At 39.5% G+C, this 21132-nt stretch overlaps 1 protein-coding gene across 1 annotated transcript; it reads right to left on the bottom strand.

Annotated features, from left to right (window-relative positions):
- Window positions 1–941: 941 nt before the first annotated feature.
- Window positions 942–19232, bottom strand: LOC117271761 (uncharacterized). Its single transcript, XM_033650135.2, has 13 exons — window positions 19027–19232; window positions 17140–17286; window positions 16964–17021; window positions 12938–13010; window positions 12573–12676; window positions 11033–11122; window positions 10124–10195; window positions 9978–10031; window positions 9746–9845; window positions 9508–9567; window positions 9297–9396; window positions 7573–7665; window positions 942–4042 (listed from the first exon to the last, which is right to left on the bottom strand). Exons 1-13 carry the CDS (start codon window positions 19110–19112, stop codon window positions 4027–4029), a joined length of 1053 nt encoding a protein of 350 aa, XP_033506026.2. The 5' UTR covers window positions 19113–19232; the 3' UTR covers window positions 942–4026.
- Between the last annotated feature and the right edge of the window lie 1900 nt (window positions 19233–21132).

The raw sequence follows: 21132 nt of genomic DNA, 5'->3' as shown, positions 1-21132 counted from the left end.
CTGCTGCATAGGAGGCCCTTCAGTTTCAGTGATAGTAGCTGCGTTTTTTAAGGGAACATGTACTGAACTAGCACTGATCTGATTACTCCATTGTGGGAGTACAAGTGGGTCTTAGTGAACACCACTCGCTTCCTGTCATCACCTCGGAACAGGGAATCTTTCCATTCTCATCACGTGCTTTGTGTCTCTGATATTTAAATAATGGAAATCTGTTACCATCTTGGACCAGGGAGCTGAGCTGTCAGAAGAATTCGAGGGAGTTGTCGCCTCTCTCTGGAAGTAGAAGTAGGCTTCAGTTATTTCCTGGACCGGTCGTGTTATCAGGGAAACCACTGGATCCACCTTTCACTCATGGCGTTCAAGAAACGGGGCGGAGACTTGCCGTTTTATTGATGCACCACTATGGTTGACGTATATTGTATCCTCTGGCCCTGAATGTGTATTGATGGGGGTGGGGGTGGGGGGGTCGAGCAGTGAAAACTGTATGCATGTCTATTGTGTTTTGCAGAGCAAGTGACGGGGTGGGATGTTATCTCTATTATGTATTCTATGTGAGGGTAAAGCTGAACTCATGGCATCGGAACATTGAAGCGCTTTTTAAACAAAACGGGACATTCATTTGAATTTTTTTATTGCTGATACTAACTGATGTATTGTTATGAGTTTTGTGCTAGAGTTTGAGCGGGGCAGTGGTAGGTGGGGGGGAGGGAGGGGGGGCTAGACAATATTAGTGGGCTGTTTATATGGTTACTGTACTTACCTATTCTATTCTTTGTATTATGATTTGTAATTTTATGTTGCTTTTTTTGAACTGAGAATATGATGTAATGAAATTAATTCATGGGACTGAATCTTGACCTTTTTATGGACAACAAAATAATAAAAAAAGATCACTTATGTACAAAAATACGACACTGACCGCATTGTTTTTGAAACAGCTTTTGTATTTTTGCACAGTGTATAAGTTAATAAGACAGTGATGCAAAAAATATTTACATGTACATGGTAAGATAATTTGGTGCACAAATGATGATGGGTTTAGGATAATAAGATACAAAATAATACACAGTCTCTTCCTAGATTGGCTGGAATGGGTGCAGATAATGTACAGGGTTCGTCCAGTCATAAAAATCCTTTATAAAACATGGAATTTGAACATAATACGATTTGACACAATACAAAGAGGTGTTAAGGCCTCACTGAAGAAAACAAATCTCAGGTTTCAAGCAAGGTCATGACAAGAATAAAGTAAAACTATTTCAAGGAAAAAAGTAATATGAGAATAAAGGTGTAATTTTTCAAGACAAAAGTAATATTACATGATTATAAACTCATAAATGTATGAGGAAAAACTCATACTTACGCCAGAAGGTCAGTTTACATGGTATAAAAATAGACAAGAGTCCCTTAGCTGCATCGTCTCCCAGTCAGGGACTTTCTCGCTCTTTATACCAGTGGTTCCCAATGGACCCTAAGTGACTCGCAAACATATCAAGTTTGTAAAAAGCAAACTTAATTTTTAAGTACAGTGAATTTCTGGCACAGAGCTTTTATTTTGAAGTGTTGTTTTTTTGCTGTAGAGTGAGTAACTATCAGACAGCTACTTGAGATGGCAAACTAGCTCAGTGTCATCACCGAACTCAAGTATGATGCTGCATGAATTAAACTGCGGTACCTCGAGCTAATGCCCCGTTTCCACCAGCACTTTCAGTATGGTACCTTTGGAACCAACAGTAACCCTTCAGACATAGGACCTAGACCCTAGCGTTTCCACTGTAAACAGTACCCTTAAAAGTGGGTGGGGTTGTCGTCATTCACTGTATTTCCTTTAGCGGTGACACAGATGGAGGTCTGCACCTTGTTTATCGTCCACAGAACGAGGCTACATGCCGACATTTTCAAATCAAAATAAAACAGGCTGCAGTGAGAGTCTCTCTCCATGGGATATTTAGAAATAGCAGGTTTGGGTATTTAGTCCTTCTCAGGCAAGCTCAGGGGTTTAGTGTTGGCAGAGCCCACAGGAACGACGCTCCACAAAGCTTTTTTCGGATTAGAATATATGCAGTTCACATGACCCTGCTGAAATTAATAAACGCTTAAGGATCCACTCATTACTAAAAGTATGTCATATAAAAACTTAAGTGATGGTACTATGGAATGTTTAAGATGTGCTGATGGATTTACATCGTCACATCACTCAAAGTAACATTACAAGTTAATGTTCGACCTTAAAAGTCGCCGGCAGTCGGCCCAGTGAATTCAGTTATTTTTTCTCAGACTCCAGCTGCTGTGAGAGGCAGCAAAACATCCTTTCATTTTATAGTTACAGTTTACTAATTAAACCCTCCACAGTATGAACAGTGGTTACATGAGCCTCAAAACCAGCCACAACTCAGCCCTGAGCAGAGTGACCGTCCTCTATTGACCAATCAGACTGCAGTGTTCACAGCTCCACCTTTTAGTACCAGATCTGTGTGCTAGGTACCCCAACAGAGGGGGGACCAAACATGGGAACTGTACGAACGGTTCTGTTGGTACCATCCACAACTTTTCACAGTGGAAATGGAGAAAAAGCGAACTGAACTGCTCGGTGGAAACGGGGGTTAACAAATAAGGAAAAATCTGAACTGCCTGGCTGGACCAGTTGGAAACCACTGCTTTATACTATTTCATCTGACTTTGTGGCATAAATGAGTGAGTTTTCCCCAGTGTAAGAGCCAAATATGTCATTCACCCCGCAGACTTTAATTGTACGCACTATGTTTGTGGCGTTGTACTGATAGTTGGAGCATTATTGTATAAAGGTAGGAACAGGTAGGACCTGAAGTTTATCGTCTAAACTCAACACAACCAAGAAAGTTGTGGCATCAGACGTGCAAAGCGTCAGCCAAATCAGGCCAGGTGAAACATCTCATGTAGCTGCAAGTAATAGGCTCAGCTCCTACACCAATACATTTATGAGTTTAATCATGTCATATTGCCACTTTTTTGGTGAAATAGTTTGACTTTTCTCTCTTAAGTTATGACTTTATTCTTGCAGTTTTTGTCTCCTCAATGTGGCCCTTATACTTTTTTGTACCATACAACCAGTTATGTTTCCCCACAGGTATTGACAGAATTCACAGGATGGTCATAAAAATTGGATTAGAGTCACATACAAATGTTGGCCAAAATGTGGATGAACATTACACATTCTCAAATATATAATTTACAAGATGAATTTGACCAAAGGAACAGTAGCAAACCTCTTTGTAACATTAGTATTTTGAAGACATTTCAGTGCCTGGTGTTTGAAGTGCTAAGTGACATCCTGCCTTGGTGCCTCATGTAACAGTGAGGTTTAATAGGAGTGACTGCCCTCTGCTGGATGATTACTGTCACTAACAGTCTTTAAAACGTCACTATATTATAGCATACACTTACAGGATGTGAACCCTCATTTCAAAACATACACATAAATTCAAGCAGCAATTAAGTGCTTATATCACTGTGTGTGTGTCCTCACTGTCGCAGCCTGCAGTGTTGATCCAAGAAAACGACGGCCAAGACTCCGTCAACCTCGGCTCGCTGAGCTCAGCTGTTCACCGGCCAGGAAATGAGCATGGCTTCAGCAGGCTGCCTCCATATGGCTCAGTGCAGGAGATCCTCTCTTCAATATCTGATCTGTCAGCAGAGAACGAGCATGCTCGTAACAGAAAAAATGTCCCGGTGCATCTCTGCCAACGCAGTCAGTCATCCGTGTAGTTCACTGCGTGTGGCCCGCTTCAGACTTCCCAGAAGCATCTTACTGCTGACCTGCATGCTCTGTTGACATGGCACTAACACAGGAGGCCAATCTCTGCTGCGAGCGGACTTGTTTGTGCACAATATTGTATATTTAACTGAGAGATGTTTCTGTGTGTCAAACGGATGAGTCTCACTGCTAAGATGCTTTTGGGAGTCTGTCTAGATGGGGATCAATGTACAGCAGGATCTTAACAGAGAGGTGCACTGGAGGATTTGTTTGTGACAGTCTGCTGTTACTGGCTACGTTTGATGGTACCTGTAAAAGAAGAGGAAGCAGCATGAGGAGGGGACAGTGATGGAGGGAGCAATCCCTTAAATTAAGGAATACGTCACCTACAAAATGATCATTTGTATATCCTCCACAGTGAACAAAGAATCCAAAACCAGAGAAAACACTCACACAACTCCTAACTTTAATCTCATTTATCCAGCCGTGTCCTCACTACTTCCCACACACATGCTTTTATACTAAAACATTACTATTTAAAAACACTTAAGCACAAACAGTGTCACGCACAGATGAGCAGGAGGGTAGAAGTGTTTTTAATACTAAGGTTTTAGTGAAAATGCATGTGTTTGGGAAGCACTGAGCATATGACTGAATAAATGGGACTGTGGTTATACTGCATGAGTTGTGTGGGAGTTTGTAAACGGATATTTAGATATATCTTCGCTGCTGTTAAATGCAGATCTTACCTGCCCTGTGACTACCTAGTCGGGGTGCTCAAAACTGAAGTTACAACTAAACACAGAGCAACAACCACAAATAATCTAACAAAAGAGATGACCTCTACGCTCAAAAAAAGGCCAAGAGATCCACACAAAAACTTATATTTACTCCACCTCATGGATGCTCTATCCCGGACGAGCCCTTATTTGTTACACCCCACCCTTGGGCTGCCCCATGGGGTGAACAAAGCTCCATAAATTAACAAATGAATAAGCAAAAAAGACAACAAAAATCCCACGCTGAGAGGCAGCAGGACCAGCAGTCCCCACACCACAACGCTCTTAATTACCTCCTCCATGCCAGGTGCACTGCACCTCGTTAAGTAATGCAGCCCACCTGGGCAGGTGTACGATGGAGGGAAAAGGGACAGCAGCACAGAACTCACACAGCCGTAACTTCAGTTCATTAAGAATTTTCTCTGTTTTTGAATTCTTTGCTTTCCATGGAGGCATGTGAGAAAAACAAAGTCTTCTTCATGAATTCAGTGTAACAGTGGGCGAGTAACTGATGAAGTGAACTGAAGTATTCCTTTGAGTAATCAGTAGCACTACAATGTGAAACACATCAAAATTTTTACTAAAGTAAAAGTACAGACTATTGTCAGCAAAGCAGGGGCGTAAATACAGATAGTGCATATTACATTCAATATGACATTTATTACCAGGAGCAGTCTGTTTTTCTCCGACATTTTAGTTCATTTTTAGTAACTCTTGTACTTATTGTTCTCCCACTGCAATCATTTCTGTAACCGCTTATCCTGTTGGGGTCACGGGGGGCTGGAGCCTATCCCAGCAGACATTGGGCGAGAGACGGAGTACACCCTGGACAGGTCACCAGACTATCACAGGGCTGACACATAGAGACAGACAACCATTCACGCTCACATTCACACCTACGGACAATTTAGAGTCACCAATTAACCTGCATGTCTTTGGACTGTGGGAAAATCTGTCCAGACTGACAGCGAGCAGTCATGCCTTTTCAACATACAAGCAGTGGTAAGAAAGGACAAGAGAAAAATGACCAGGAGGAAAAGTAGCAAAGCTCCCTAAACTAGATTCCTTTGGCTTTTTTGTTAACAGCTTCCAGCTTATAACTAGTGACTAGTGTGCACTGAGGCCAGTGGTAACGACCTCACGCCACTGCAGCAAAGTATACTTAAAGTTCCACAAGGAAAAGTAGTGATTATGCATAATGGCTCTAAGTAGAGTCGCATTAATATTCAAACAGAATTTTAGTGTAGCTGTAGCCTGAAGCTTGAATTTTAACTTCTTTACATACTGCAGAGGAGTTTAATCTCTGGGAAACACATCATATTTCATGTCTTAATCATATGGTTTGTATGTGATAATAACAGTACCCTCTCATTTTGTTTATCATGTCCTGCTTGTTTTGATATGTGTCTTACTTTATTATCTTATATGATATTTTATGTTTGTCATGTATTATGTATCTTGAGCACATTGAGTTTACGCTTGTCGATTGAAATGTGCTATATAAGAAAAGTTGACTTGACTTTGCAGTCAGCAGTCAAGTATCTCCATTTTATGCAGCTTTATACTTATGACTTATGACTTATATACTACTCCACGACGTCTCAGAGGCAGATACTGTAGTTTTTGCTCCACTACATTTGTCGGACGGCTTTGGTTACTTTCCAGATTACACATTTGAAAACCACATATCTCCAGCTGTGTCGACTTCAAATGTTTGTGATGAACTGAGGGATGAAGTGTTCCTTCATGTGTTAAGAATATTCTCCTACTTCTTAATCCAAATAAACTCTTTAAAATCCCTTTTGGATCAGCTGAAAACAGGGCTGTGTTTCTGACACCATGATAACATGACTTTTCAGAGATGTGTTGTTCTAACAGCACAGCCTTTTACTTAATTAAAGGATTTGAATGCTGTACCCACCACTGACTACAGCTCTTAAAAATGGAGCTCAGCAAAGCGGAATTTATACTTCTGCATTTAATCGACGCTGTACCTATGGGGTAGGCTCTGCGTCGACGTAAAGCCTACGCTGTAGCTTGACGTGCACCTCTCCAAGGAATGTAACTACATGTCGCGGTGACGCAGACCCCCTGTTTATTTTTGTGCGCTCAAGCCATTTCCCTCAGTGGAAACAAAGCTTTTATTTACATTAATTTCACAGATAAGAAACAATAAATTGTGAAGACAATAAAGCCTCCACTAAAATAGCATTTTAAGTCTTGTGTGTGATTTATCCTGGCTTCATATCAGCAGAGGAAATCTCTGCTCTTCGCTATGCTAATTTATACAATGTAAAATTCCATGGGCTTGTGCTAATAACGTTAGCATGTTATACTTGTTCTGAAAACACCTTTAGTATAAGACAGTTGTTTTGTCGGTGAACCTCGTGAGTTGTAATGGAGCCCTAATTGACTGTGGATTCATCAACCTCCTTAACCCCTTCGAGATGGGGGTCCATTTGCCAAAGACTTCTCACATTTATCACACACATTTCATTCATTCATGCTTTTGCTTCGCTTTTTTGGCCAAAACCAGACAGTCTCTGCCACATTCTTGGCTGTGCTTAATTATGGGCTTGTTTTATATATGAATGCACCCTCCCAGTGTTTGCATGCTCTGGACTCTGTGTACCATGTAGTATAGTAGTTAGGTATAAGTGTACTTTACTTGAGTATTTCCATTTCATGCTACTTTTGAGTAGTCCACCACTGAGAAAGGTGCACATTATGATTCATTAGTAATTTTATACTACATTTATTATTGATTAAATATCCTTATAATGTAAACTGTGTATGTAAATGTAGTACTCCTTACTGTTGTTACGCTGGTGTAAGGCTTCATCTCAACATTTTAAACACATACCCCTAGTGGGAGTGACTCTGATGTAATCACTTATCTTTTGTCCACATAGCTGTCCTGAACCTTTTGAAGTCTGTTCCTGTCTAATCTGATCTAAGCTAATGGCTGAAAATGTCCCCCCAAACCAGTTTGAGCCATCACACTCTTTTCTTTCTCTTGACAGGCTTCCTTTTTCTTTATGTCAGTGTGTGTCTACTCACTCTCCGTGGTGTAAAGTCAACTCAGTCAGCTGCTCCTGCAGCGCCATGATCCTTAGCCCAATGTACCCGGACGTCAACAGGAGCAACACCATCCTGCAAACAATAATGACGTAAATGCTTTGGGTTTTATCGTCAGCCACAACAATGCACTTTCACTTAGTGCAGAGATGAATCACACCCAGACAGTCTTAGATGGGTACATACTGTGAAGTCATGACAATAAGATATCAGTAAATTGTATCAGCATGGAGCCTGAGTGAACATTGTGTGATAACATTTCTATAACCGCATCTCCAGGATTAGAACATTTTCTTTCCCTTCCAGCCAATCCAGTAAGTCAACATACCAAAATGTGCCTCAAGATGTACGTTTCACACACAAAGCTGCGCCTCAAAAATGTGCACAGCATGTGGGATCTGCAAAGTATGAAAACCCAGTTCTGCCAGTGTAATTTAAAAAAAGGATCCTGTAAAGTCATGAAAACTTTCTAACAATAATGACTTAGTATCTCAAAATAATGACTTAGTATCTCAAAATGATAAGCAACTTTCTCAAAATAATGACTTAGTATCTTGATATAATGAGCAACTTTCTTAAAATAATGACTTAGTATCTTGATATAATGAGCAACTTTCTTAAAATAATGACTTAGTATCTCACAATGATAAGCAACTTTCTTAAAATAATGACTTATTATCTTGATATAATGAGCAACTTTCTTAAAATAATGACTTAGTATCTCAAAATAATGAGCAAATTTCTCAAAATAATGACTTAGTGTCTCAAAAATAGACTTAGTGTCTCAAAATAATGAGCAACTTCCTTAAAATAATGACTTAGTATCTTAAAATAATGAGCAACTTTCTCAAAATAATGACTCAGTATCTCAAAATAATGAGCAACTTCCTTAAAATAATGACTTAGTATCTCAAAATAATGACTCAGTATCTCAGAATAATGAGCAACTTCCTTAAAATAATGACTTAGTATCTCAAAATAATGACTCAGTATCTCAGAATAATGAGCAACTTCCTTAAAATAATGACTTAGTATCTCAAAATAATGACTCAGTATCTCAAAATAATGAGCAACTTTCTCAAAATAATGACTTAGTATCTCAAAATAATGACTCAGTATCTCAAAATAATGAGCAACATTCTTAAAATAATGACTCAGTATCTCAAAATAATGAGCAACATTCTTAAAATAATGACTCAGTATCTCAAAATAATGAGCAACATTCTTAAAATAATGACTTAGTATCTCAAAATAATGAGCAACATTCTTAAAATAATGACTCAGTATCTCAAAATAACGAGCAACTTCCTTAAAATAATGACTTAGTATCTCAAAATAATGACTCAGTATCTCAAAATAATGAGCAACATTCTTAAAATAATGACTTAGTATCTCAAAATAATGACTCAGTATCTCAAAATAATGAGCAACATTCTTAAATTCTTAGAGAGCAGTAGAGAGATGGACAATGGTGGAAGAAGTACTCAGATTTTTAACTTCAGTAACGGCTGCAAATTCATAACATAAAAATACATCACAAGTCAAACTATAGAAATAATATCAGCTAAATATACTAAGGATTAAAAGTGACAATACTCATTATGCAGAAAAATGTCCCCATGCCAGTGTCATATTATAGTAAAGTCAAAATTGTTCTTAAGCACAGTGCTTGAGTGAATGTACTCAGCTGAAATAACAGTACTCACAGCATAATGCAGAGGTAGGCGAGAACGCTGGCGTTACTACCTTCTCTGAGGAAAGAGAGCGGTGTGACCCTCTCAGTGATCCTCGAAACCCATGATACAGCTGGTGGAGAGAAAAATCACCTTGTTATTCTTTAACGACCCTTACCTCTGTGCCTTATGGGTAACTTGAGTAGATATTACAGTCTGTGTGTGTCTATTTGTGAGCTCTTACACAAACGTCTGTCGTCGTCATCTGTTGAGGTGTTGAGGGTGGAATATCGTCTTGTAGGACCTGGAAGGACACAAGTATGCATTGGTGCATTCAATGATGCTGCTAAGACTTACAGTAGTATCTTAAATAGAAAAGTGTAATTAATCAACTAAAGTCACTATTGAAAATAGAGCAACATTAAACAGTTATACATTACTCTATCACAAGCTTCTCCCTGTCTCTCCCATCTGTTTCTCACCTTCACCAGGCATCGGAGGAAAGCCGTTGTCAAGACAAATGCTGTTCTGTCTGCTCAGATCACGATCCACGCTGTCCTCCAAACTGGAATAACTGGAGGCCTGCAGACAAGGACAGAGACACTGAAGGTTAAAGTCTCTGTCATCGTGCATCATGCATTCATATTTCCTAAACGACAACCCTGAGTCTCTGAAATTCTTCTTTTGGTTGAGTTAAAATGGCAGCAAACATACTTTGTCATGATCAGCTTCGTTTTCTGCAGCGGAGACATGAGGGCTGCACTCCCCCTGTTTCAGACGAACATAGAAACATGAGTTTAAACTGAAAACTGACCCTTTATCTTAAGAAATGATGACTTTATAAAGAGCACCTACTGTACCTGTGCATTTGAGCAGAGACTTTGGAGGAGTTTATAACACATCTCACGGTGCCTCAGAGACACAAATGTGTACTGAAGACAGGAAAAGAAACAGGTGAAAGGGTTAATCTATGTGTACACTCAACGTTAAGGAATCTAATATGAAGTTTTAGCTTGACAAGCTGTCAGTTTTACTGCAGGAAATATCACACTTTTCCTTCTTTTTAATTCTGTTTTTCTTTTTACTGATTGGTAGTGAACACTAAAACTACTGGACACATTTGAGTCAAGATGAATTTATGATTGTTATTATTAACTTGTTTCTAAACCTGATTAATAAAGACATCACCACTACTACTACTACTATTATAATTACATTTAATGTTTAATTTAAAAGGAACATAACAGTGGCCAGCATTTACAGTCTTAGCAAGTTGCACTGCCTGTCTCTAAATGAGCCATTGTACGAATACACAACATACAACACATACAAAATGACACAGAACATGAATTAATCTGATTTGATTAATTTCAATCTCTATTTCGAGTCCTGTGGTTAAGGAGTTCAACAACAACGACAGACGCTTGTTTACAGGAGGTCGAATTACAATTCCCCACAGATGTGTGACGTGTTATTGAGCCCAAACCCCCCAGAGGTTTCAGAATGTTTCTGAGCACTTTGAGGCTGGATATGTCGGCATTCAAGTTATCTAATATCACATTCAGTTGCCATTGGTTTCCTACCCAAAACTTTAATTCCACAGTTATACTCGCATCTGTAATGCTAAGATGCAGTCATGTCAGTGTGTGTTTATATAGCTCAAAATCACAAAAACATTATAAAGTGAAGGAAAATGATGGGACATAGATAATGATCAATACATAAAATATAAACTTTTAATAATAAACTTTTAAAGTGTGTATTCTGACCTTCTCTCCATCAGCAGTTTGAATAGACAGCATGGATAAAGCAGAGTTATGTTTCTTCACCCCACTGACGCTGCACGCAGAAAGCACCACCTGCAACATGTGGACAAAATATAGGAGTCTGATTGTCTGCATACGGCTCTCAACATGGAGGTGGCTAAACTGGTGGCTAGCAGCTAAGTGCTAGCAACACAAACAGTGCTAACAACAGTGCTGACACTGTAATTAGCACTGTTATCGCTCTTCACTGTGCTCATATCGCCGTATGAGCACAGTGAAGAGCGGTGGAGATTAACTAGCCAGTGGGATACACACACAGGGACTCACATGCAGTAAAATGCATGTGCAACTGGACCGACTACCCAAACAAAAAACAGTGAGGCTCAGATTACAACACACACAGAGGGAGCGTGACTTTACTATTTGCTTAGGACACCATTACTCAAATATGTATCTACATAGCAAATAGCTTTTGGATGCTACATTAATGCTCTGAACGTCACCTTTATATGGAGGACAAAAAATTACTTAAGTACTAATTAAAAAGACAAGAAGGAATAACTACATACAGAAATAAATACAAAAAATGTATAAATAAATACAGGAATAAATAGATAGATATGAAAATAAATACATAAATGTATGGAAAAAATACGACAATAACTAAATAAAAAATAAATAATGTTTAAATAAATATGGAAATAAATAGATAAATACATAAATAAATGAATACATGTTAACTAAATATTAATAGAAATAGATAAATCCATGATTAAATGAATAAATTAAATATTAAATAAATTAATTCATAAATAAATCAAAGTTGATGATCAAACAGGACATAAATAAATATCTTAAAATTTCCAAATTTGTTTACATCCACATTTAATAATTTTTGTTATTCCCTACCTGTATGCTTATATAATAAATACAGAGGCCTTAACCTCTGCATTTATTTATTCATTTATGCATTCATTTATGTATTTCAGTCTTTATATTAGCATTTACTTATTCTTTTATTTATACATTTCTGAATTAACTCATTTGTTTCTGTATAATATTTATTTATTTATTTAAACATTTATTCAAACATTTATTTTAAAAAATATTTAATAAAGTATTTAAACATTTATTTATTAATGGATAATTATGACATTTTTAACCTTTGAACCCCTTTAAAAAGGACATTACAATCATATTCCACTTTTATGTGATGTGGATAATCAAGATAAGGAACCAGCCTTTAATTTTGTTCACTATCCAAAGTCCTTAAATAATTTCCCTCTGTGAAGTCTTTGATTTTAGGGTAAAAGCCCAAATGCTGGAGATGAAAGTAAATCCCCAGGATAGCTAATGCTAATGTTGACTGCTTCTTCAACAACTTCTGGGACATGTAAGTTTAAAGTCTGCTCTGCCAGAGTGAAGTGTTCCTACAAAATTAAACACATATTGGTTTAATTGCCACCGCTGGTATGACATGTCAGTGTTGAATAATTTCACCAGTGTGAATTAGGCTTTACCTCAATGAGTCAGAAGATGTTACCTTGGTTTCTTTGAGCAGCACTGACGAGTGGAAACACACATACTTCTCAGAGACAAAGATTTTTCCGTGATACAGCACCTCCTTCTGCAAGGCACAGGTGAACGCTACACACACACACACACACACACACCATTTAAAGTTGTGAGGAAGCTGTTTCTCTAATAAAAAAAGGAAACAGCAATGTCACTGAGACAAAAGAGACATGACAGCAGGATCATGTGCTTAAGTGTTGCAGCTCCTGTTTTACTGTGCAAACAAAGTAGGAAGCGCTTCATCATACACCAGGGACAAAGTGACAAAGGGTCACAATGTAACATAATCTCCATAATCAATATCAAGGAATAAGTAACAGACTCTCAACTCACTGTGTGTCAGGTTCTCCCCCTCAGGAATCTCTTGGAACAGTTTGTGGAAGGTTTTGTTCTGCTTCAGGAAGCTCTGTCAGTGAAAAATAATATTACAGAGGACAAATTATGCTCATGTTCAGATTCAGGTTGGGTTTCTAAAATAAAAGGTGCTTCTGCGCGTCTGTCTTCTGTCTTTGCCCCTACATTCATGTGTTGTCAGAATAATCGGAAAAACTAGTTAACAAAATTCACGTGAAGTCGGAACAAGAACTTGGAAAGTTGGCGGAAATTTTAGTGAGCAAGTTGTTCAAGAAAGAAAAAAGATTCCCGCACACTGTTGCCAAACTTGCAGAATATTTAATGGGACAAGGCAGCTACGTTTCGGTCATTACAACCTTCGTCAGGCAGAGCTGTGAGCAAGTTGTTGACATATATGTAGATACATGGCAGACAAAAGAAAATGCTCGGTTGATAGTAATAAACTTCATATTAATCAAAATACTGCATATCAATTTTATGCTCACAGGTAATTTGCAATGCGGTATAAGGTCGTAACTGGTAGTTAGTATCAACGAAGAGTGACCTAGATTAAATGCAAAAGCTACAAAAGTTATTTATTAGCATTAGTGAGATGAAGGAATGTCTCGGAAGTCTCAGGCCCTGTTTAGATGACAACGGTTTCTCTAAAAACGGAAAAGTCTGTCCTTTGCGTTTTAAAAAACTTCTGCGTTTATATGATGACGTTATTGAAACGATCTCCGTTCACATGGAGCCGCAAAATCTACTGGAAGTAGTACTACTGTAGTATGCACACCAGGCCAATGGGTGGCAGTGTAAATTTGCAAAGCAACACCACGGCATGACGCCATGTGCCTGCGCCTAAGCACCTTCCTCTACAATGCGGTGATTACAAACCAAAACAAAGAAGACACAATGGCGAAAGCATGCACAGATAACTTTGTCTGGATGGACGACGAGGTGGAGTTGCTACAGTAACAGATCTACACTTCACTTCAAATCAACAGGGTGAGCAGCACAAACAGAGCTCTGCATTGTTGTTGTGACGGTCGGCATGCCTAGTGACTGGAACTGTAATGCGCATGTGCGAAAAGTCTCCGTTTTCAGAGGAACTGAACTTACTTGACAACGGAGACGCTGCCGTTTCCAAAAAGTTGCACTCTGGAACCCATTTTCAAAACGTCGTGTTTTTAGGCACCCAAAATGCCGCTGTCGTGTAAACGATCGGCCAAAACGCAACTAAAGTTTACCGTTTTCAGTTGAAATTGTTGTCGTATAAACGGGGCCTCAGAAAAAATCACTTTGTATTATAAATTATCTGTGAAAAATCACAGATAAAAGCCTCTAAACCATGTTGTTCCAGCAGGAATATGATCAGAAATCAGGGAGAAATGAACAACAACATACAGGATTACAGGTTTTCCTGATGTACAGTACAGGCCAAAAGTTTGGACACACCTTCTCATTCAATGCGTTTTCTTTATTTTCATGACTATTTACATTGTAGATTCTCACTGAAGGCATCAAAACTATGAATGAACACATGTGGAGTTATGTACTTAACAAAAAAAGGTGAAATAACTGAAAACATGTTTTATATTCTAGTTTCTTCAAAATAGCCACCCTTTGCTCTGATTACTGCTTTGCACACTCTTGGCATTCTCTCCATGAGCTTCAAGAGGTAGTCACCTGAAATGGTTTCCACTTCACAGGTGTGCCTTATCAGGGTTAATTAGTGGAATTTCTTGCTTTATCTGTGGGGTTGGGACCATCAGTTGTGTTGTGCAGAAGTCAGGTTAATACACAGCCGACAGCCCTATTGGACAACTGTTAAAATTCATATTATGGCAAGAACCAATCAGCTAACTAAAGAAAAACGAGTGGCCATCATTACTTTAAGAAATGAAGGTCAGTCAGTCCGGAAAATTGCAAAAACTTTAAATGTGTCCCCAAGTGGAGTCGCAAAAACCATCAAGCGCTACAACGAAACTGGCACACATGAGGACCGACCCAGGAAAGGAAGACCAAGAGTCACCTCTGCTTCTGAGGATAAGTTCATCCGAGTCACCAGCCTCAGAAATGGCAAGTTAACAGCAGCTCAGATCAGAGACCAGATGAATGCCACACAGAGTTCTAGCAGCAGACCCATCTCTAGAACAACTGTTAAGAGGAGACTGCGCCAATCAGGCCTTCATGGTCAAATAGCTGCTAGGAAACCACTGCTAAGGAGAGGCAACAAGCAGAAGAGATTTGTTTGGGCCAAGAAACACAAGGAATGGACATTAGACCAGTGGAAATCTGTGCTTTGGTCTGATGAGTCCAAATTTGAGATCTTTGGTTCCAACCGCCGTGTCTTTGTGAGACGCAGAAAAGGTGAACGGATGGATTCCACATGCCTGGTTCCCACTGTGAAGCATGGAGGAGGAGGTGTGATGGTGTCGGGGTGTTTTGCTGGTGACACTGTTGGGGATTTATTCAAAATTGAAGGCACACTGAACCAGCATGGCTACCACAGCATCCTGCAGCGACATGCCATCCCATCCGGTTTGCGTTTAGTTGGACGATCATTTATTTTTCAACAGGACAATGACCCCAAACACACCTCCAGGCTGTGTAAGGGCTATTTGACCAAGAAGGAGAGTGATGGAGTGCTGCGGCAGATGACCTGGCCTCCACAGTCACCGGACCTGAACCCAATCGAGATGGTTTGGGGTGAGCTGGACCGCAGAGTGAAGGCAAAGGGGCCAACAAGTGCTAAACACCTCTGGGAACTCCTTCAAGACTGTTGGAAAACCATTTCAGGTGACTACCTCTTGAAGCTCAGCGAGAGAATGCCAAGAGTGTGCAAAGCAGTAATCAGAGCAAAGGGTGGCTATTTTGAAGAAACTAGAATATAAAACATGTTTTCAGTTATTTCACCTTTTTTTGTTAAGTACATAACTCCACATGTGTTCATTCATAGTTTTGATGCCTTTAGTGAGAATCTACAAAGTAAATAGTCATGAAAATGAAGAAAACGCATTGAATGAGAAGGTGTGTCCAAACTTTTGGCCTGTACTGTAGCATGTAGCTACATGTAGCAGTGTAGGCTACATCATGTAAATACTTGCAGTAGCATGCCTGGAGCAGACAACCATATAAAGAAATCTGTCACGAGCTGACGTCAGCTTGTCCCGAAAAGAAGAAACAGCTGGAAACAGAGTATTCAGAACGGTCTGAGGCCTGAGGTTTTAGCTCACAGGGATAATTCTATGTACACCTACCTCTTCTTTTAAACTTTGACTACGTTTAATATGAACATCTGACACCGTAATATTACGTATATGCCAGAAAATAAGGAAACGCATACCAGGTCAGTTTTAAAAAGTACTAAACTGTGTGTTGAGTGATAATAAGGAGCAGGCTTGAGATTCGTTATCTGAAATAATTATCTTCAAACTGATTGAGAACATGACAACACAACAGTGACACACTGCGATCTTGCTAGCAAACAACTGCTAATTTACATGTCCAACAACATTATTATTCATCAGGAGTCCTGTTTCTGTCTACCTGAAGAACATAAGTCCAACATTCACTCAATTTTAGCTTAATTTTTGGCCTCCTCCAACTCCTGAGGGAAATACCTGCTTTTTAAGCTGCTAAATGCTCCGCTAAAGCTGGTCTCAAACTGTGCCTCGATGCTGTTTGGTGCTGATCAGGTCGTGTAAAGTGGGATTTAAGAGCTTTTTCTCTCTGCTATGTGAGCGCTGAGAGTGAAACAAAACAATAAAGTAGGCCGGACAGCTAAACAATGAGCTGAAACTCCCTATAAATCTCCGTAAAGCTGAGGGGAGCTGCAGATTCAGGTGATAATTCTCTTTAGGTAAATGATAACAGACCTTCACACTGTTTTCACATCATACATTGATGTATTGTTATTATAAAAAATATACATTATGGCCGCTTTAATTCTCCCTGTGCTGCAGCAAAATGTGATAAAATATGGATGTTGTAAGTGAGCAGGATGAGGTGGAGCAGACTTACACTACTGTTGATGAGCCCATCTAATCGGTCAATGCTCTCCTCTGTTATTGTCTGCTTCCTGGGGACACAAACACGAGAAATTCACCCTACTAACTAGATGACATATCCAGACTTTGTCTCAGTCTAAGATTAAAACTTCAGTTTTTGTCTTAATCCCTGTCTGGTGTTGAGTATACCTGAGGGAAATGCTGGAGTTGAGGCTGTGATTTAGCACCTGGATCTCCAGTCGGGCATCGTCCAGACTCTGGCTGTGTTTGGATTTCCTACTGCTAAACCTGCTGCTGCCTCTTCTTACGCCAAGGACCCCGACTCCATCCAGACAGCTGTCCCAAGAGACCGGGAGATAAATGTCAGACTGATGATCCGGCTTTCATATGACACACACAGGTGGGACGGATATAGAACAGCATAAAGTAAAGAAAAAATACAAAAAGAAGAATGGGTGTCTTCACGGTGGGAACATCAGTAAATGTGCTGGATTTACTGAGTTCACAGAGTGGCTGAAAACAACTCCTGCGTGCTGACGGTAAACATTTCATTATCTTCACTTTCATTGTTTACATCAGGCGAAGTATGATTTTCCACAGAGATTAATGCGGTTTATCCAGAGGCACAAATAATTTCTCACATTGAGGAGCTTCAACTGAGTGTCAACAACGGTGTTGAAGGGAATATACTGTTCTTGTTTGTTTGTAAATCCGATCTAATATCTCTGTCAGTTTGAACTGTTCCTTTGTGTTACAGCAGAGGTTAAAGGAATACTTTACCCTCTAAATGTTTATTTGCATATCAATTACACATCTGTTTTTCTCGCATGCCTTCACGGTGAACAGAGAATCCAAAGTCAGAGAAAATGTTTGATGAATTGCTGTACAAGTGGGTCACGTTTAACAGCAAAACTATATGAAAACATCTGTTTATAATCTCTTAAACAACTCGTGCAGTATAATCCATGTCTCATTAATCCAGTCGTATGCTCAGTACTTCCCAAACACATGCATCTTGGCTAAAACCTGACTACAATGCCTCCATTTAATGCTAAATAATGGCCATTAAATGAGCTAGGAGGCAGGACTTCAATGGAATGCATGAGCAGAGTGCAGGTGTGCATGGGACTTTTTATGTGGAGGTGTTTTAAATTGTGAGGTTTTCGCGAAAATCCATGTGTTTGGAAAGTATTGAGCAAACGACTGGATAAATGAGACTTGGATTATACTGCATGAATTGTAGGAGAGTTTATAAACAGATGTTTTGAGATAGTTTTGCTGTTGTTAAATGCGGCCCCCATTTACTTCAATTCATCAAAAATTTTCTCCTGTTTTTGGATTCTTCGTTCACTGTGGAGGCATGCGAGATAAACTGTTTTCTTCACGAATTCAAGGTAGCATAGGGTGAGTAATTGATATACAAATTGCCATTTTGAGGGTGTCGTATTCCTTTAAGAGTGTCCAGTTTTGTTGTGGTTGGTTATTTTCGCCCTCTTGTTTTCTCTCTCACAAAAGGCTAATGCTTCTCCAGCGGCCATGCAGCCGACACCAAAGCAGCTGACCTGTATCACTGGGGTCAGAGCCACTAACTTTAATACTTACTTACTTAATACATGCTTTAAAATGTCCCGAATCACAATCACCATGGACCATGGACCATAAAAGTTTTCCTCTACAGGTCAGTCCTGTTGTACTACATGTAGTGCTCTTTCCTCTGCAGTGAGTAACTGATTTACAACTGATCAATTTGAGGGTTATCTATTCCTTTAAACTAGCTCCAAACTCCCCCAGGAACTTATTTGAATACAGCCTGAGTGTATTTTCTCCCTCTGCCTGGGCTAGCTGTCAGCTTATCAGACCTGTGGTTAGTCTGCAGTCTCTGGGCAACAGAGAGGATCTCTGGAGAGTGGTTTCACTTTTGTAAGCCAGCAGCTACAAACACTGGATACACAACAAGAATATCGAGCACACCTGATGCTTTTTAAGTGACGCACACTGTTGATCAGCCGAGATGAAGGATGAAGGATGTGACAGGGACAGAGAAAGAAAAGCAAAACATGACGTATTTATACTCACACATTGCTGTCCAGTGAGAATCTCCTGCTTTTCAGACTCATGATGGACAATAAATACTTCCAGCTCACACACATGCACACACTCATACACTTTCACACACAGTGAAAGACTATATCTGCAGCTAAAATTTGAAAACTCATCAAAACACCTCTCATGTGAGTCTTTGGCTCTGATTCCTTGAAGTAACTCTGAGGCAGTGAGAGGCAGGTAAGAAACAAAAGGTGATCACAGCTTCCTCTTTAGGATTGGCTTCTTCTAATTAAGTCAACCAATCAGCTGCGAGGGGCAGAGGTTTTCACTCAAACTAAACAAATCAGTGAAGGCAGGTGGAATGGCCACACGTCGTGCGCAGCTTGTGCTCCTCATGGCAACGGTCGCTATGGGTGGCACTACCTATCGTGACCTTTTGACACACAGACACATGCGCCTTTAAGAACACGCACGCACTGTGACAAAGGTATGCAGGGACAGCCGTCATCACAGTCACACCATGTAACCTGCTCAGCCTGCACAGATAGAGATCAGGGAATGATTTTAGGCCTTCACCACAGAGACATAACATGACAGTGAGTTCCATTTTGTACTGTGGAAACATACTGTGAAATGGCTCGATGAAACCCTAAAATATTACGGTGTTCAGATGATTACAATTGGAATGGTTGTTTAATTATGTGTCTCAAAAGCCTGAAAAAACAAGACAAGATGGACTATTCAAATTGTACTTATTGTGATTACTCTAGTGGTATATTAAATGTTCTTGTCAGTGATTTATTAATTTTGTTGTAATGACAATGAAGATATTAATTTACAGTGTCTTGTAAACCCATATGGGCAGGGTGTCGTTGTACGCAGGATACAGTAATTAAAAACTTAATTGCTTCATTATCATATATTTCATTATATATTTTGACTCTTATTCTGATCATTATTTACTGCACACTAGTCTTTTAAAGCGAGAATAACACCCTGGATTTCTCTGCACATACTATCTGTGATGTGATAAATCAGCCTGTTCTCACACTCAACTCATCAAATACTGCCACTTTGTCAGTAATTTGGGCATCAGAGACCAATGCACAGAGGCAGTTTTCATAGCAGTATGATAAAGACCGCACATGTCAGTTTAAGAGACAGCGGGCAACAACCAAAGTTGTCAGATACCGCCGTTATGTCAATGGACGTCAGCGTCAGACACGGACACACAGAGGCACCCTTTGCTACACCCTGAAAATTGATTCTCTCTGGAATCACTGTTTCATTTTTCCAAAAATATGACAATATTTCTTCGGGAACAGCTTGTCGGACCATCACAAAGGGGCAGGGCTTAGCAAAAGGTCAATTTTAGTGAAACTATGATGTTTTTTTCTAAACCTAACCGCGTGCTTTTGTTGCAAAAATTTAACGAAATCAACCGAAGACTTTATGCATGTAACAAGCAGAAACTGTAGTGTATTTTGAAAAGACACAAAAAAAATGTAACAAGCGTAAACTGAGATGGTGGTATTTGACAGTTTGGGATGAGAATTTGTTGGATAAACAATGCCTTTAAAAAAAAAAGCAGCAGATAGTTGTGTTTAGCTGTAGGACATACACTCACACTGCCAATATTGCTATGGTACACTTGCACTTGCATGTATAATTTAAATGGTACTTTACTGTACAGGACAAAAGCCCCATCATGTCAGAGGGTATTCAGACAAAGGTTATTTTTATTTTGATTATTTTTATTTTGAAGTACATGGAAGATAATCCAGTTGAGCAATTGTCCTCGTGCAGCTGCTGGCACTGTTAAACTGCGGGTGGTCATATGATTGCATGGTGTCATTCCAGATGTTGGCTCTCTTTGCTCACCCTCATCTTACCCTCACCTCTCCTCCACCTTTGTCTCTGTATGCAGCTCAGAGCGCTGTGCTGACCTTTGTTCATGTATGCTGCTTTGAGATTAAGGATTTAGTAACCACTGAGCAGTCAGTGCTGCCGGTCGGTGATGAGTTCAGCATTTTGAATGTTGGCACTTCCCATAATAATGATAATTCAAGTTCAAACATGGTGCCAGATACAACAATAGCCTGTGTTATTGTAAGTATGAGTTGCAATTGCAATCTG

Source organism: Epinephelus lanceolatus, chromosome 12 (genome assembly GCF_041903045.1).
Source record: "Epinephelus lanceolatus isolate andai-2023 chromosome 12, ASM4190304v1, whole genome shotgun sequence".
Classification (NCBI taxonomy): Eukaryota; Metazoa; Chordata; class Actinopteri; order Perciformes; family Serranidae; genus Epinephelus; species Epinephelus lanceolatus.
The sequence above is the reverse complement of the archived record's forward strand: the minus strand, read 5'-3'. Positions and strand labels throughout refer to the sequence as shown.

Coding starts and splice junctions, on each gene's coding strand:
- LOC117271761 (XM_033650135.2), bottom strand. CDS start 19,112: ATGAGTGTGTGCATGTGTGTGAGCTGGAAGTATTTATTGTCCATCATG. Junction 12,677..12,937: donor GGGGGAGAACCTGACACACA/GTGAGTTGAGAG, acceptor GTGTGTGTGTAG/CGTTCACCTGTGCCTTGCAG. Junction 9,846..9,977: donor ACGAAGCTGATCATGACAAA/GTATGTTTGCTG, acceptor CCTTGTCTGCAG/GCCTCCAGTTATTCCAGTTT.